This window comes from Theropithecus gelada, chromosome 14 (assembly GCF_003255815.1).
Source record: "Theropithecus gelada isolate Dixy chromosome 14, Tgel_1.0, whole genome shotgun sequence".
In the NCBI taxonomy this organism is placed as follows: Eukaryota; Metazoa; Chordata; class Mammalia; order Primates; family Cercopithecidae; genus Theropithecus; species Theropithecus gelada.
In genome coordinates, this window is record NC_037682.1 from 108,378,624 (window position 1) to 108,396,881 (window position 18,258).

Below are 18,258 nucleotides of genomic sequence, written 5' to 3' on the forward strand. Positions count from 1 at the left end.
TGTCAACAGGATATAGGGTCTGTGATAAAGCCCGACTCTGGAAATGTGATGATCCTCATGTTCCCCTCTTAAAAAGACCTCCTGAGGAACACCTAGAATTCCACAAGGATACCTAAAGGACTTCAGCTAAACAACTTAAGTTTTGCCCTTATCCAAGTCTTGTTGGATAAGGGCAAAACTTAAGTGTCAGGCTGTGGAGGAAGGGAAGATGGAGATGAGGAGAAAAGAACGAATGAAGGGTGTATTAGATACCAGTGTAGAGCTCGAAGTTATGAGAAATCACAGGAAACGGACAGGGGAGGAAAAGGCAGCTCTCCAGTAATCACTCAAAGTGCTCTTTATTATTTATTTATTTATTTATTGAGACGGAGTCTCTGTCGCTCAGGCTAGAGTGCAGTGGCGCGATCTCAGCTCACTGCAACGTCCACTTCCCAGGTTCAAGTAATTCTCCTGCCTCAGCTTCCCAAGTAGCTGGGACTACAGGCGCCCACCACCATGCCCGGGTAATTATTGTATTTTTAGTAGAGACGGGGTTTCACCATATTGGCCAGGCTGGTTTCGAACTCCTGACCTTATGATCCGCCCGCCTTGGCCTCCCAAAGTGCTGGGATTACAGGCGTGAGCCACCGCGCCCGGCCTCAAAGTGCTCTTTAGTGTGCATGAACACTGTAGGTCCTGTGAGATTTTCATTAGAAAAAGCCTGTCTTTCTGTGCCATCAGAGTTTTATTTGAGAATAGTCATTCTTGCTACTCCTAACAGACCATTTTTACCAAGTTATTCATAGTCATTTATGAAAGCTTATCTTCCTTCTTTTAGGGTTCCAACGTGGCACTAATTATGTCTCAGTCTGCTCAGAGTTCACTTGCCTCTGCTGATTATGTTGATACCAAATGGGTAACCAGCCTCAATAAAAAAATTGTGTCAAGCTTGCCAGTGCGAGCTGGCTGCAAGATTTCATAACAATACATATATAAACCTAATTTCCTTGGAATCTGATTGCTTTTCAACCTTCCCAAGGCTGCTTTTCACTGTCTTCCCCAAAAGACAGAAATAAAATATGCTCTAGCAACTGGTGGTGGCTTTGAATGTGTGGGCCATGAGCTTGGCGATAGCTTTGGAGTGGACAAGACTGAGATTTTTAGTCATCAAGGTATTCACAGAAGATAATCATCTTCTTCAACTAGCAAAGTGTCATTCCGCAGCTGCTTCCAGGCTTACTTGGAGTCAATGAAGTTTTCTTGGTCAGGAAGGTTAAACTTGCTTTTATTTCTTCAAGAGAATGGATTATAACCATAACCGAACCTAGCAAAAGATTTTTGCCATCAGAATATGGAAAGAATGACCTCTTAAATACATCACTCAAGAGGATCTCTGCTCTACTATTCACAAGGGGTTTTGTCTTCATTTCCAGGCTGGCGGTTCAATGGTAACACGATATGAAATGCTCATTCTTTTGAAGGTGATGGATTATTAAAGGTCAAGTCTATCGATATGGCTAGAAATCTTCCTGTTTCCAGGTGGCCTTCTGAGAGTTTCACTTTCTCGCAGGTCTCAAGTTCAATTTTATCTATGAATCAACATCTAGAATCAGGGGAATCAAATGCAGACAATAAACAGGTCTGCAAGGCAATGGGAGAGAGGAATCTCGCATTGCTCCAGGGCACAGTAAAAAACCTTTGCCCTGTGCATTGCTTACTGCAAGGAGCTGAGAAGATGTGAGTTCAGGATGACAGCTGGCTTCTATTTAAAGCCACGATGCTAGTCACCATCGCTGTGAGACTAATCAGAAGGGTGCCTGTCCGATGAGCCTCAAGGAGCTCGCACAGCTCATGTGGCTACTCACCGATGCTGATCAGGTACCAGGTGAGGAGGCCAGACCCGGGAACGGAAAGGCTGCTGTCCTAGCTGCCGTTGTAGGTCCGGTGGGATCTCAGCTGTAGGGTTGGTCATGGCCAGTGTATGTCTTTTGGACCTATTTGCCAAGTACCTGCAACAAGCAGGAGCACATTTCATAGTAAAAAAGACAGACAGGAATATTCCTCCACAAGAAGCATTAGAAGTTAATCCAAAGCACTCAATGAGATAGTGCCAGAGCTCACGAAGGGCTTGATGGCAAACAGATCCCTGACTGGATGGAAGTGAAACATGTCTAACTGGCCAACAAAAGTTGGCTTGACAATGAAGTGGCTTAATTTTGTACCTAAGAATAGCCATTGAAGAGAAGAGAGAAAGTAGATCTAGCTCACAAAGATCAGATCGCTATTCCTTGCTTCATTCTACTCGGTAGAAGAATTTATTTTCTCCATGTTAATTTATTCATCTTTTCCCTCCAAATTTCCAAAATACAAGTCAAAGGAAATGAGCCCTAAGGACTATTCCTAGAGATGAATCTGGGGAGATATTCAGAAGGACTCTGTGCATGTCTCTTGATCTCATAGGCTCCAGGTTTGAGACTTTCTTCACTACAGGTCACAGAAACCTGATCCTTCCATTTGAGGATAAATGAATTCCAAAACCACCCTTTCCCTCAATCATCATCAGAGAAGAAAAAACTGATGTTGTCCTTGGGGAACCAACATTCTGTAGAGGATGAAGAAATAAAACCACATGACATGTTTAGTTAGGGAGGAGAAAAGCAAGGAAAAAATAAAAACAGAAGAATCTCAAAAGACGAAGAGTTCCCAAGCTGATGGCTTTTATTCAGAAGATCTTTCGGACCCAGCACTTAGTCAATACCATCAATAAGCTATTGTCCCTCTTTGTCTGGTGGATGACATCCTCCACCGCTGCTGCTCTTCTGGAGGCGTGAATGAAAGAGGCACTATATCTTTTTTATTACATCAAAACTGATGGGCATCATACCCTTGAAATGTTGGTCTAACGAAGAAAGAAGGTGGACCTGGAGGAAGGAAAGTCTAAGATAAAGAAGATAAAATATTGCTGTCGCTTTTAAGGTAGAAAGGCAGTAAATTTCCTGATTTCTCATTTCTTCATGACCCAGTAGGGCCCATTTGTAACCTTATACACCCTCTTATCAGCAAACTTTAGAAACAACAGCATCAAGGGAAAAAAAAGTTACTACAATTTTCCTTCTATTGGCCAAGCTGTAGAAGGAGCTGGCCCACCTGCCAACACCCCTGTTTGCCATGGTTTTCTTTCCACATAGGACCAGCTGCTTTCTGAATAGCTGCTCTCATACAGAGCTACTGGGGGTAGGATGAGCGTCCTAGCCAGCAACTGTCAGGTTCTTAAAAAATGGTCTCATTTCATTCTTAACTATCTTGCCCCTTTAAGCTAAAATCAGTTAACAGACTGTAGAGTAATTAGTGTTATGTGAACTTGCCAAAGAGTAAGCCATTAGTGTTTTAATAACCATTTGATAAAGACACCCAAAGTTCCCCCAAAAGCCCATGAAAACCATTTTATTTCAACTTCCCTCAAAGGAAAAAACATATAGAAGAACACCTGTATTTCTGGGAAAATACATGCTGGATTCTGGTGAAACCCCCTCCCCGGATAATCAGAAAATCAACTCCCACAAGGGGGCATGCATGGAGCTGAGGACCAGGGCTAATGGAACTGAGGCCAAAACAACAGTACAGCATGCCTGATGGTCACTGCCATTCTCTGTGAATTAGGCATCTCTTAATAAGGTTCTGTAAACAATGGATATTTGCATCTGTCCCTGGCCCGAATCCCATATTCTCTTTTTCAATATCTTTGTTGGTACAAGGGGGTGGAAGAAGCACACAGCAAACAGTACAAGAGGTATTCATTCTCCTGGATAGGAAGAGTCCATGCCAGAGGTCCATGGCCAGACTAGCTAGGATCACTGTCATCCCACATCTCCAATTCCTTTTCAGTAAACAGTTCTTGGCAGGTAGGAGCAGGCTTTGTGCCTTGTGAATGAATACTATCAGAGTTGCAATATGAAGGCAGGGGACAAGGAAGAAGGAGGGAGGAAAGAAAAAGTTCTTATGGTTATTGCTGTCACTTAGGGGACTTCCAATGGTGCTTACAGAAATGACATTTTCTGGGTAGTCTTCTGTTACTTCCATGTGGGGTGGAACATGCCATCTGGCTTGAGCAAAGAGACCACACAAATGTTGAAGCTGCACTGTGCCACCTCCTTGGGCAGAGGTGACCTTTCGCTGGTTGCAGGGGGAGCCTGCCCAAGGACTTCTGCAAGCACTGCCAGATGTCACATTACCTCTGCACAGCTTCCTGATCTGGCTCCCCATCCGAGCTCTCCTCGTCCACAGGGGTAACTGCTGGCACTGCCTGAAGAGAGACAGGAAGGAAAAGCTCAAGGTGGCCGCTTATTCTGTAATGCCTCTTATTCTAATAACTGGGCTTGGGGCAGGACTTTCTGTTAACTTTCTTATTTACAGAACTTTTCTAGGACCCCTGGGTTATATAGGATTCTCATATACCTATTTTCCCATTTTTACCTTGCTTAGTTAATACTAATTAGAATTTCTTCCTCTTATTTATCTTCATTCATTCATTTATTAATCTAACAAATGCCTACTATTACAGGATAAAATGTGAATTTACAGATATAGACCTTGCCCTCATTTTACAGTCTAGTAGAGGATAGAGACAAGTAAACAATTACAAAATAACATGATCAAGTCTTCTAATGGGGGTGCTTGGGAATTAAGGAGGGTATCCTGGAGGAGGTGGTACCTAGCAGGAACCTGAAGGATGCACAGGAGCTGGTCAGGCAAAGAGGGACAGGATTACAGACTTATAGGCTGAAGAAAAGAGAAGGCCTGTAGGTGTTTGAGGACCCAAAAATACAGAAGATTGTTTACCTGAAATGTCTAGGACTTGACCTGTTTTTCATATTAATGTGATTTCCAGAGTTTAAATGTCTTAACTCCGGGAACGCATAGTGAATTACTGAAATTACATTTTAGTCCATAAGATACAATTGTGTAGTTTGAATTCAATGCTTTAAAATAGTTGTTACTCGCCAAAACATGTGAGTGAAATGAGAACCACCACGATGCATGTATCACTGTGACTTTCCCATCTGCATCCTTGCTAGCTACCCATAGCCTGGGTGCCCACATAATCACCATGCCTCAGCCACTAGAACAAAAATCACACTTCAATTATTATAAAAGAGCATTTTACAAAATGGATAATTACAAAACAAAACAAAACCCTCCTGGAATAATTTTGTTTGAAAGCTCGCAGGGTTCCTGGATCCCTTACCACAGTTCTACAAGGGTGGAGTGAACAGGGTGAGGCAGGAAGTGGCTGTAGATGAGGCAGGAGAGGAACGCTGTGGCCAGTGATAAATGGCCTTGAATAACACACTAAAGTTTGAGGAAGAACAGTGGTGAATCACTAAAGGATTTTAAGCAGGGGCATGGTGTTATAAAGATTTATATGTGCAAGAGCTAGTTTCCTCTAGCTGTGGTGTGAAAAGGGCTGGTGGCAGGGATCAGGGGACACGACTGGAAGCAAGGAAGTCAGTTAGGATGCCATGGTGTTCATCTATGCAATGGATGACAGTGACTTTAGTTAAGGAAAGGAAAGTGGAGAAGTAAGATCTTTCATTCACAGGCACTGGATAACTGACTTGATATGGGGAATAAGAGAGGGAAGAGTTAAAGATAAAATTCACATCCCTAGCTTGTGTAACCCAGAAACTGACAGTGCCATTCACTGTCACCCAAGGGGAGGAACAGGTTTCACAGAGTCATGGTAAGTTCATTTGGGACATGTTGAATTTACAGGTGTGAATACTTGTGGAATAACCAACTAAATCTATCCCGTAGGCAGTCATGTATACATATGTATAGAACTCAGAAGAGCATTCTGGGCTGCAGAATCAGACGGTAACTGAAATTACGGGAGTGGACAAACTCATCCAGAGGGAGTACATAAAAGGACATGGGAACGGGGCCTAGGATAAAACTCTGGGTTTTGCCAACTTCAAGGAACAAGCAGAAAGGAAATGTGAAAAGGAGAGGTGGGGGAAAACAGAGAATGTGGTGCCACAGACACCAAGAACAGAAAATATTTCAAAGAAAAAAAGAAGTCAACAGTGATTAATACAGTTGGGACATCCAAAAAGATAAAAGGTTAAAAATGTCCACTGGATTTATCAATAAGAACTTGTTAGTGACCTTGGCAAAAACAGTTACAGTAGACATAGTAAGTCACCCCACCTCCTATAAAGCTGACCATGATCCTTCCAAACCTGTCTTGCCCATCTCTGAATGCCTCTGCCACCTAATTTTCCATGTTATTACTGTGGTACTTAATCACATATGATCTGGTACTATTATTCAAATACTTCACATGTGTTGATCTTGTCCATGATGCCAAGGGCTGTGATACTAATTCCTTCATTCCTGAAAGTGTGGCCCATGGACCCATGCCCACAAACCGTTTTGTTACTAATTCACGATAAGGTAAGTACAGAAATCAACAAAAGGCTTTCAGAAACTTTTAGCAATTTAAAAAAATAAATAAAGAGATACTTCTAGCAATTTAACAGAGTAATTTTGTCTGTTGAACTTGATAAAAAATTTAGCCTTGTATTTTATATGTGTTTACATTTTCATTTTTCTAATGATTCCCTTTTACTGTGTTTTACAAGGGATTAACCCATGATGGAATGAAGGAGGGAAAAGGGTCCTCAAAGCAGCACTGCCCTTAAAACATCTCCAAGGGTGACGGATATAGTTACTACCCAATCTTACGGTACTATGAGATGGAATGAATAAACGAATGAATGAATGACCTATGACAGGAAAATAACCAGAAATAAACAGAACCCAGGGGAGAAAAAAAATCTCTGAATGTGACTATCATATGAAGGAGATGTGACTAAGATAACTGACTAGGCTAGAGCTGTGGGAGCAAATCATCAAGTGATCCAGGTTATGCCAAAAATGTGAGGTGTGTTTATCAATGGAGAAAGTGTTAGTGAAAAGGCAATTTTAGAAGCCAGTCTAGAAACCAATTAATTTAAGGGCACTTTGGCCTTCTGGCAGGGAAAGGTTGCTGGGAGAAGGCTCTGAGTTAGGCTGCTACCTGCCCCAAGCTGGCAGGAGTGCAGCTGGACTTAACCAGGTACCTGTGAGCGCCCATTGAGGAAAAAGCTCTCCAGGAGCAAAGTTCAATGCTTGGCTAAGTAAGTAAGTTCTCCAAAAACAAAGTGTGGAAAAGTCTACTGGCCTGAAGAAAACGGGCTGGAATATCCTAAGTTTGGAGAAAGAGGAAATTCAGACACGTAGGTTGGCCCTGGGTTCCCAACCCTAGGCTCACAACCTTTTTATCAAAACCCTCTGCGACAGTGAATTGGGCTGTGTGCTGCTACTCACTGGTGTCATGGTGACAAGCGGAGAGGGTCCCCGTGGGCGCTTCAGCAGCTGCTGGGCATGCAGTTGGATGTTGGCTCCTCCATCTGATGCCCTCCGGCCAAGGGGGCCCATTCCATTCAACAGTTGTAGCGTGGGCGGCTGTAGGAGAGACTGCTCCTGCCAGGAACAGAGTGGGGAGGACGGACCATGAGATGAGGGGAAGGAGGAGAGAAAGGGGCAAGCCACTCATCTATGCAAATTAGGGGAGTCATGGGTCATGATGGAGACTAAAGGATGCTTCCCTCTCACCCGAGCTGCTTTGCAAGAGAAATCATCTTTCTCTATAAGGAAATCCTTCAGTCCTAGGGAAGGTGCCTTATAGCCTTTCAAAGGAAGCTAAAGTTTGTTTTTTCTGGAGCCAGCCCTCTCCTGTGTCTAGGTACCTTGTACTCAAGTTGCCCGGTTGGTTGCAAATTTTGCATAGGCAACAGGTTGTGCATGAAGTTCACATTAGGGGCCACCTGCAGGAATGGAGCCTGTGGGTTGACTCCAGGAAAGCCAGGTAGGAGCTTCTGCAGATCGTCCATAACTTCCGTACTGATAGAAAACAGAATGACAGAGAAGTTTGGTTAACATTCTTACTCAAAAGTGCTTATATCCCAGCATTGATGGCACTGCTGTGTTCAGTACAACTTATTGTATTTTATTTATTTTCTTCCTAAATTTATGTTTCTCTTTAAGATCCTAAAGCAAAGCAAAAGCCTAAAGTGTGGAATTTAACTCTCTGCTCCTTTACTATTTGGGACTAGGGACTGCTATTCGTTATTGGCCATTCATGTAAAACCAACAGCTCTGAGCCAAGAGGAAATACTGGCACCAGTCTAGTTCAGGTTTTCAAATCCTGGAGGTGAACACCAAGTTTCTGGAGAACGTGGGCCATCCACTAAGATAATGGCTGCCTGAAGTAGCAACTGATTCACCAGGGAAAGAATGCAATCACTCTTGTCAGTGCTGACAGGACAGATAAGTACTAGACGTACAGGGCTATCTTGCTACAACGGTAGGTTTTACAGCATACTTTACAGTAAGACATCTTTCCACTAACAGAGCGACTCAGGGCTCCACCCCTTTAAAGCTGACATAGTCTGTGGAGCCAGAATATTCCCCTATTGCCTGTTTGATCATAGGCTGAGAACAGGAGACACAAAGCAAGCACATCAGCAAGCATGGGAGTCTTTTTTGGAAATTCACTGGGAGAAAAGAGATATTTATAAGAAAACCAGCTTTGCCCTGAGTTGACCTCTCAGGAGAATTGTTGCCACAACCTTCTCTTCCTACTCAGCAAAGAAAATATGCAGAAAAGAGCTAAGGCTATTTTAAAGTTGAGAGTCTTCAACCGTGGAACAAAAATGGGGTGAGCTGGCCTTCAGTCTATATTTTCCAGTGTGCAGGCATCAGGGATAACATGAAAGACTATTTTGGGAAAACACTTTGGGAAACTGTTGTGCTATTGGATTTTGGATCCTTATTCATTTAAATTTTAATTGTCTACATACATAAATTACAGCATATCATTTGTCCACTTGGCCACTGGATTCGATCTCCTCTGGGGATACAATATAGTAGGAAACGTGCCATGGTAGACACTGAGTGTGAGGTGACAATTCTTTGCCCCGGTGTTAGTGAGGACTGTTGGCCAGATACTCACCGCGGGTCAGCCACGCCCACTGTGTGCCTCCTCATTGACAAATAGCGCACCAATGCTTCAGGGGAAGGCTCTTCACCCTCATCACTGTCCAAATTCAGTGTCCCATCCGGCTGAGGTGGAGGGAAATACCATCGCATTAGAAATGAGAAGGAAGGGAAGCAAGGAGATGGCAAAGAAAGTGGTTTCAGCTGACAGCTCCCATAGGTTGCTACTTGCCTCCACAATTTGGTTCTCTGGGTTGATGAGCTGCACCTGGGGAACGCTGATGTTCATAGCGGTGCCTGCTTGCTCCGCCTGGAAAGCAGTACATACATAGACACGCACACCTTTAATACTAGAGAGAAATAATGAGTCTTTCCAAGTAGTCTTGATTGCTAAAGTCTATGTTTCCCTGATTACTAAAGTCTTTGGTTCATCTGCCCTTAGAAGTCACAACAAGGAAGCATCCTGTGGAGAGGATAGCATCGCCTCATGATTTGCTGTTTCTTTAAAAAAAACAAAAGGCACAACTATTCTTGCTCATTCCTCCTCTCTGTCAAAAAAAGGTTCAGATCTTTGACTGGCCTCTGACAAAGGAAGAGATGACAAATGGGAGGAGACAGAGGTAAGGAAGAGCAAGAAACTCTCTTGACTTAGGGTTAGTGAGCAACAGCTAACCTTTACCCCCCTGGTGTTACTTGTCCTGAACTAGGTCACTGGAGTTATTGCCCACCTGGATATTGACTGGTGCTTGAAAGGCCAGGGCTCGGGGCATGCTAGGAAGTGCTCCGAGACGCAGGGTTTTATGTCTCTTATGTCGATCACACAGCAGGCTGTAGATTGCACTATAGTGATCATAGGCATCTGATCTTAATGACTACCAAGAGAGAAGGGAAAAGAGTACAAAACCCTGGTGAAATGGCATGTTGATGACCAGAACCCTTTCAGTAATAACATTAGCCGAAGCACCTTCTTTCCTTCTTTCCAAGGCCCAGGGAGGGGCAGAGGAAGAAAAACAGGAGGAAAAAAAAAGGCCCAAGTTCCCAAGAAGGAGAAAAATGGAAAAAGCAGATTAGAGGAACTGCTACATCCCACTTTGTTCTCCACTCCATCAGAGATACCTGCAATGTCTGCTCTTTGTCCAGTCCCATGTCCTCCATGGCCAAGAGGACATCCTCATTCAGGGGGTCCACCTGTCTTTCTTCCTTTAGTTGTTGGCATTCAGCTATTAACTGTAATATAAAAAGGAGGAAGCTGTCAACCCCCCAATTAACCACATCAATATGGCACAGCATATATAATGACCAAGCTGTTCCATGCCCTCTGGCTTGGGATATTTTTGGCCTCAGACAAAGTCTAAGGAAGACAGCCCTGAGTGATCAGCTGTAAACAGACAAAAACTCACTGTTTCCAGAACTCCCTGGAGTACCTGGGATGGCCACAGTGGTTTAAATAAAAGCATGCTACAGAAGCCACTGAATTGAGCATACTAAGACAAGAGGAAGGCGACATCCCCATGGTAGGTAAGCTGCAGAACTGCAGGCTGTACTATCTCAAAAGCCAAAAACATGATAATTGATGATAATTTGGGGACACATGGTAGGGAACCATGATTACTATTCTCTAACAGTTTAACTGGTTTTACATTCCTTCTTGCTTGCTTCACGTGCTGCTTTAGCATTACATAATAGTTTGTTCCCAGTGTCCACCTTTTCAGGTTATGGCCTGATTACAATCACATGCAAAGGAGGCTGCAACAGCTTTCAGAGGAGTCCCCTGCAGCAGTGGTTCCCAGCTCACCCTGTCAAAGTTGGGATCGGCGTCCCCTAGCTTCATCCACTTGTGCTTGCAGATCTGCTCCATGGAGAGGCGCTTATTGGGGTCTAACACCAACATATGGCGGATCAAATGCTCACATTCTGCAATGGACAAACAGCCTGCCTTCAATTTCTGGTGAGGGGAGGCACCAGGGGAGCAGAGGAACCAGGAGCAAAGCCAGCAGGGAGGCTCTCCAACTCCCTGCTTCTAATTTTGTCTCTCTTGCACTTTGATCCTTACCTATTCCGTTGCTTATGCCACCAGAAGGGGCTAAGCAAAGGCAGAGAGAGGTGGAGAAAAAGAAACTCAAGTGTGGGAGTCTGGTTACTGCCTTCACCAAAAGGCTGACGAGAAAAGGTCTGGGGATAATCCACGGATTTCATTTATTTGTATTATGTATATGGCCCCATTTAATACAAGTAATGAAGAGTAGAATGGCCTCTAAAGAGATTCAGTATCTTACAAGGTTCTCAAAACATTCAGTTCTATCCTCCTAAATGTACCACCATGTGCATACTAATGCTTTTGGCTTAGGTGTGCAATACCCTTCTTCAAAACTTAGGGAACGTGAATTTCTGATGGCACGAGGTGTGTAGGGGAGACAGCCACAGGCTACTTCTCTCCTATGCCCTGAGATTCAGCTAGCCTTATTTATCATTTTCTCAATGTTATTTAAACAGTCATAGGTATTTAAAACTGGGCTGTGAGCTACAGATATTCAGATCAATAGAAATTTTTCTCTGGGTGTTCATATTACAGATTATATTGCAGAAAGAACAATGGATTCAAAATCAAGAAATTTATATTCTGATTTCAAAACTACCCTCTATTTCTAAGTTTTCTCATCTATAAAATGTGGGTACTGAGGGTGATGTGAGAGTAACAGTTGTGATGAAGGCAGTGATGATGATACCAAAACAGCAGTATTGATGCATTTTACAATTATCATTTCCTCATTTAATCTACACAGCAATCCTAGGAGGAATGTACTATCATTATTCCCATTTTAGGAATAGCAAAAACTAGGCACAGAGAGGTAAAGCAACTTGTCCAAGGTCACATGGCTATTAAGTCAGATTTCAAACCAGACAGCCTGGCTCTTCACCTGGTACTCCTAACCACAATGCTACCCTGCCTCTGTGGTGCAGAGTTGTTGGGGAATTCAAATCCCCCAACATTAATTCAACACCGAACCATTAATTCAACATCTTTATCCAAGACACCATCATCTCTGACTTACACCCTGCAAAAGTCTCCTACCTGGTCTTTCTGCTTCCATTCTTGCTCCATTACAATCTATTTTCCATAGACAGGCAAAATGAATGTTTCCAAAGCATAAATTTGGGGATATCACCACTTTGCCTATTACTCTCCAATCTCTTCCCATAACCCTCAGAATGAAATCCAAAGTCCTGGGTCTATAAGGCTCTTACTTCTCTCTCTCTCTTTTTTTTTTTTTTTTGAGACAGAGTCTCGCTCTGTTACCCAGGCTATGAAGTGCAGTAGAACGATCTCGGCTCACTGCCTCCTGGGTTCATGTGATTCTCCTGCCTTAGCCTTCCCAGTAGCTGGGATTACAGGCCTGTACCACCACACCCGGCTCATTTTTGTATCTCTAGTAGAGGCAAAGTTTCACCATGTTGACCAGGCTGGTCTCAAACTCCTGACCGCAAGTGATCCACCTGCCTCAGCCTCCCAAAGTGCTGGGATTACAGGCGTGAGCCACCGCATCTGGTCGCCTACTTCCCTCTCTGACCTGGTTTCCTGCCACTATGCACATTTCTAGTTTTTGCACATGTTTAACACACTGCCATACAATAGCCTTTACATGTTTTTTTTTTTGTGTGTTTTTTTTTTTTTCCCTTTAGCTGAAATGGCCACTCCTCAGATCTTCATATGGCTGGCTCCTTGTCATTCAGGTAAGAGCTTAAACGTCACTTCCTCAGAAAGTTCTTCTTTAACCACCTACTCTAAGATGGACCTCCAGTCACTCTTTATTACACCACATTAATTTTCTTCACACAAATGATTTCTTTGGGAAACCATCTTTTTTATGTATTTACTTATTGTCTGACTCCTCCACTGCAATGCAAGGCCCATGTCTTTCTTTCTGTTGTACCCAGCATCAACTCTCCAGTACCTAAAATGGTTATGATATCTAGCCACTTAGGAGCTGCATAAACATCTACTGAATATATAAATAAATATTTGTTGAGTATTTAATCAAATGAGATTATAATTGTGAAAATTTTTTAAAATAAAATTTTCTATAGGTTTTTAAATTTTCTGCTTCTATTTAATCACAACCATGCTGAAAACAAAACTGGTAAGTGAAAATAACAACAACAGTAAGACATTATTACAAAAAGTTACTTTTGATATACCGAGCACTGTGCTTACCAACTTTATTATATTTAACCTTCACAACAACCTTAACTTAGAGACTACAATTAGCTCCACTTATAAACGAAGAAGAAACAAGATTTTGAAAGTTAACATATTCAACATGGCAAAGAAATGGCAAAGCTGGGACTTCTAAGCTGCGCTCTTGACTACCCTATTATACATCTCCACATGGATATAAATTGATCTACTTTTCTAGGGTGAATTCAACTCTTCAATTTCTATACCATTTGGCAAACACCATTCTATATTACTGTTTTCAAAAGAATACTACAAGTAACTAAGATAAATTACTCTTAATTTTTAACTTACTCTAACTTTAAAAGCTAATACAACAAAGTTCCTATATCAAAATGATTTCTTACATCAGGCATCAATTTGTTGTTGCTTTACAATTAAAAGTATATTCAAATGCAGTGTACATCTGAAAGTCTTCTGCATTCCTACAGAATAAAGTAAATGCCATCTACAACATTACGCTTTATTAATAATGTTTCCAGAGTAGTAAGGCTAGAGCCACAACTGTAGCAGCACCTGTGTAGATCATAAATGTCACTGACACACGTTTATGGTTTGCAGTTACTTAAGAGGACAAAAGTGTTCTTAATTTAGGAAGTTGCTAAAGACCCCTATGTAGGGAGAAGGCTAGTACCAAATTGTTGTTAAGGCCTCTAGATGGCACTCTCCTGTTTTCCTTTGGTCTCCACACACCATTTAGTGCGTAAGATGACCAAAGCTGAATGGTGTTCAGTTAAAGGCTTGCTTTAAAACAGACTTTTTTCCAAGGCAATTTCCTTAAAAGCAAACAACAATAACAACAACAAAACACACACAAAAAAACCAAACCAAAAACACTACCATAATAATTCCTAATTAGAAGATATATCTAGTTCATTTCAGGATCTTGAAACCTCTATTTGGTCATCCTTAACCATTATTTGGCCTCGGATGCCTTGAAAATTCTCCAAAAAAAAAAAAAATCTGCACAAGAATTTATACACAAAACCTTGCATGTAACTTTAGACTACTCAAGGATGTCCTAAGAAGCTTGCACAGATCCCCCACACCCCAGATGTCTACAGGTCCCAGATTAAGAACCAAAACAATTCTTACAGTGTCAAGGGCAAGAGCTTTTTAATCTTGACTATCCTACATAATATCGAACGTGCCAAGGAACAGAAATCTAACATTTTTCATATGTGGCACAGATGGAAAATATGACAAAATGCAGAAAGCTAGAGTATCATCATCAACTCATATTTCCTAAGTGTCATGTAGTTCATGAAATTAAATTCAGATGAGATTTGAAGACAGCATTCTACATAAAATATGGAAACTGGGTGAAAACGAGGGAAACAGATGCTCTCAAACCCAAGAACACAATCACCCACAGGACATTCAATTTACAAGCGCAGAAAGATGGAGCCCTCAAGTCAAACAAAACATCAACTTTTCCAGATGCCAAGAAGTACTCTATTTTATTGTCTAAAAGGGCACTATTGGCCAGGCATGGTGGCTCACGTCTGTAATACCAGCACTTTGGGAAGCTGAGGTGGGCAGATTGCTTGAGGCCAGGAGTTCGAGACCAGCCTGGCCAACATAGCAAAACCCTGTCTCTACTAAAAATACAAAAATTAGCTGGGTGTGGTGGTGCATGCCTGTAATCCCAGCTACTCGGGAGGCTGAGGCACGAGAATTGCTTGAACCTGGGAGGCAGAGGTTGCAGTAAACTAAGATTGCACCACTGCACTCCAGCTTGTGTGACAGAACAAGATTCTGTCTTAAAAATAAAAAATAAGGCCGGGTGCGGTGGCTCATGCCTGTAATCCCAGCACTTTGGAAGGCCGAGGTGGGCGGATCACGAGGTCAGGATATCGAGACCATCCTGGCTAACACAGTGAAACCCCGTCTCTACTAAAAATACAAAACTTAGCCAGGCGTGGTGGCGGGCGCCTGTAGTCCCAGCTACTCGGGTGGCTGAGGAAGGAGAATGGCGTGAACCTGGGAGACAGAGCTTGCAGTGAGCCGAGATCGCATCACTGCACTCCAGCCTGGGTGACAGAGCGAGACTCCGTCTCTAAAAATAATAATAATAATAATAAAATAAATAAATAAATAAAAGGGCCCCATTATTTGCTCCCTCCCAAAAGGTAGGGACTCTGAGGCTAAATGAAACTGAACCACTTTGGGCCATGCAAGAATACGCTCCTCTGCTTGTGTGTGCCAGAGAAGCAGCTTCCCTTCAGAGCTGCTTTCATCTGCTCCATGCAAGACGCCAAGCAGTCTCCGCAGTGAGAGTCACTGTGGGCCCATGAAACCTGATCTGCCAACAGAACGTTAACTAGAGGATGTTCAGCACAGGCCCTGCCCTGCTGCGCTGCCAGGCATTTGGATGACTTTGTGGAGAGAGAGCTGCTGTACGGGCAGGGTCCTAAAATGGGAATTAAGTTGACATTGCCAGTGTGAGTCTATATCTGTGAAAGCAACATTGTTTTTTCTTCTTTTTTTTTTTTCTGTCCTTGATAATAAACAAATTTCTCTAAGTGATTACAACAAACCAAAACAATTCTTGGGAGATAAGTCTTCTCCATAAGCCCTGTGGATCTGATTGAAAATACTAATGTCGGCCAGGCACGGTGGCTCAGGCCTGTAATCCCAGCACTTTGGGAGGCTGAGGCGGGTGGATCACAAGGTCAGGAGATCGAGACCATCCTGGCTAACACGGTGAAATCCCGTCTTTACTAAAAATACAAAAAATTAGCCGGGCGCAGTGGCGGGTGCCTGTAGTCCCAGCTACTCCGGAGGCTGAGGCAGGAGAATGGCGTGAACCCGGGAGGCGGAGCTTGCAGTGAGTGGACATCACGTCACTGCACTCCAGCCTGGGTGACAGAGCGAGACTCCATCTCAAAAAAAAAAAAAAAAGAAAAAAGAAAATGTTAATGTCCCTTTGGCATACTGAGACAGCAAAAATGAGAGAAAGATACATAGAAAACAGTAAAAAAATAGGGAAGAAGAAAATGAAAGCCTAATAGAGCAATTCATTCAATATTATTTAATAATTACTAACATTTATTGACCATTTACATGATAGGCAAAGTGCTAAACCCTTTAAGTTAATGTAAGCATCTACTTCACAAACCAACCCAATACTATTGTCTCTATTTTATAGAAAAAGGAATTTAAAATCAGAGAAGTTGAGAAATTTGATCAGATAATAAGGGGCCAAAGAGGATACAAATTCTGGTCAGTCTTACTCCCGGGAGCTCTTAACCTACATGGTACCTAAAATAAACACATTATTGGTATTCTGGGTTATGAAAACAAACCAAAACAATTCTCTCCTCTGACAGATCAAATGCCATGTCATCTCCACAGGTTCCATCATGACAGAATCACCCACAAGCTAGGTCAGTACAAAATGGGCCAGGCAAATTGATGGTCCAAAGACCAAGAACTAGCTGGAAAACAGCTTTAAGGGGAGATGGCAAGTTGGATGGATTGACGAGGCAGGGACATGAGAGCACTAAGCGGGGAGGGTTTTCCTGTTCATAATTTTGCTGGTGAGGATTAAATACACTGTGGTAGAGCACTTATTTCTATAGTCTGGTTGTCAAGGTGATGAAGACTATGATGGAAGGCTTGAAACAGCAGGCTTCCCCAGTCAAGAATCAAAGATAAGAGGAGACAGGTAAAAATTTAGGAAACCAGATCATCAGACTTTTCAGGCTGGTCCTATGAAGGAGAGAAAACCAATTGTCCCTGAAACCCTGCAAGTGACACCAAAAAACAGAACATGGCAAAACAATCCTTTCCAGCTCTGTGGTGAGCAATGGCATAGAAGAAACTGAGTCATGGATTCTTTCTGACCACATAAAGCTGCTTTGAGCTGCTGGAAACAGAAGACATCTGTGTACTAGAAGGCACAGGAAGGCTTTTTTGCAAGCAAGAAAGTGCATGCTTCTTACAGGTGCTCAGAAGAAGGGGATGATCTAGTTTCTTATGTACTTGGTCCTGTCAATGGTAGGTGTCTTCAAAGGTAATTCCAAAGCACTCAGCCCAAGAGTTCTATATTTTCAATAATTTAAACAAACTTCTTAAAAATGTTTACTTCTCAGTAATGAATTACTTCTGGCACAATTCTGACTTCAAAGAGGGTTCTATTTTTTCTAAATTTGAAAATCTAAAAAGGAAACAAAAATAAATTGGCGATTAAATCTCTGAAACACGTTTCTATGGAAAATGAATTACTTGACAAAAACCTTTTAAAAGTTCAATGACATTAAAGTCTTAAAGTTCTCAGAACAAGGATGCTATGCAATACGCTGCCTCATGCTGTTATCCAGCTCAGTTACCAGCCCTGGGGGAGAAGTGATGCTATTATAGCAAACAGACAAGACCAATGGATGGCCTGCAGTAGCAACCTCAGAATGGAGCCACATGGCTCTGATAAAAGTCTATCCCTGTATTTTAGATGTTCTGGATTTAACAAATGTTTGTCTCACAGCGTCTCTTTAATGCTGCCTGCCTTTTCCTAAAAGAAAAACTGCACACAAAACATGCTGTTTTTCCTCATGAAAAGAAAATAAAGTCTGTTATAATGTCCTGAACTTGTTAAAACATGGACAGAACAGTGTGACTATCTTGTAGTGCTATAATCCCTGCAGAAATAATTAAAAAGTAAATCAATAAGAAACCAGGGGTGTTTTTTGCCAAGATACCTTCTTTTGATAAGAAGCCAGCCAGAGTTAGGAATCCTCACTCTGCTTGTGGACTAAGCCCTAAAAATGATGTTTTATTAATATGCTCAAGAAACACTGTCAATGTCAACTGCCAGCTGAGGTCAAACCTATTTATTTAACACAGTCACTATTTAAAAATCTAAATGAAGAGACAAATGGTCCTCAAAATAAGACATTTGGGCCTTGCACGGTGGCTCACACCTATAATCTCAGCACTCTGGGAGCCCGAGGCAGGCAGATCACTTGAGACAAGGAAGTCACGACCAGCCTGGCCAACATGGTGAA

General features: G+C 42.3%; 1 protein-coding gene across 5 annotated transcripts in view; it reads right to left on the minus strand.

Moving 5' to 3' along the window:
- Positions 1–18,258, minus strand: part of SIK3 (SIK family kinase 3) — a 258,789-nt gene that overhangs the window by 22,857 nt on the left and 217,674 nt on the right. For 2 of the 5 annotated variants that reach the window (XM_025355474.1, XM_025355476.1), the window contains exons 7-15: positions 10,814–10,932; positions 10,135–10,245; positions 9,747–9,890; positions 9,251–9,328; positions 9,035–9,144; positions 7,770–7,923; positions 7,348–7,503; positions 4,212–4,282; positions 1,845–1,988 (exon numbers count right to left, since the gene is read on the minus strand). In XM_025355474.1, coding sequence (XP_025211259.1) covers positions 1,845–1,988; positions 4,212–4,282; positions 7,348–7,503; positions 7,770–7,923; positions 9,035–9,144; positions 9,251–9,328; positions 9,747–9,890; positions 10,135–10,245; positions 10,814–10,932 — 1,087 coding nt within the window. The remainder of the gene's footprint in view (positions 1–1,844; positions 1,989–4,211; positions 4,283–7,347; positions 7,504–7,769; positions 7,924–9,034; positions 9,145–9,250; positions 9,329–9,746; positions 9,891–10,134; positions 10,246–10,813; positions 10,933–18,258) is intronic. The other 3 variants (XM_025355477.1, XM_025355479.1, XM_025355478.1) reach the window with 2 other exon arrangements.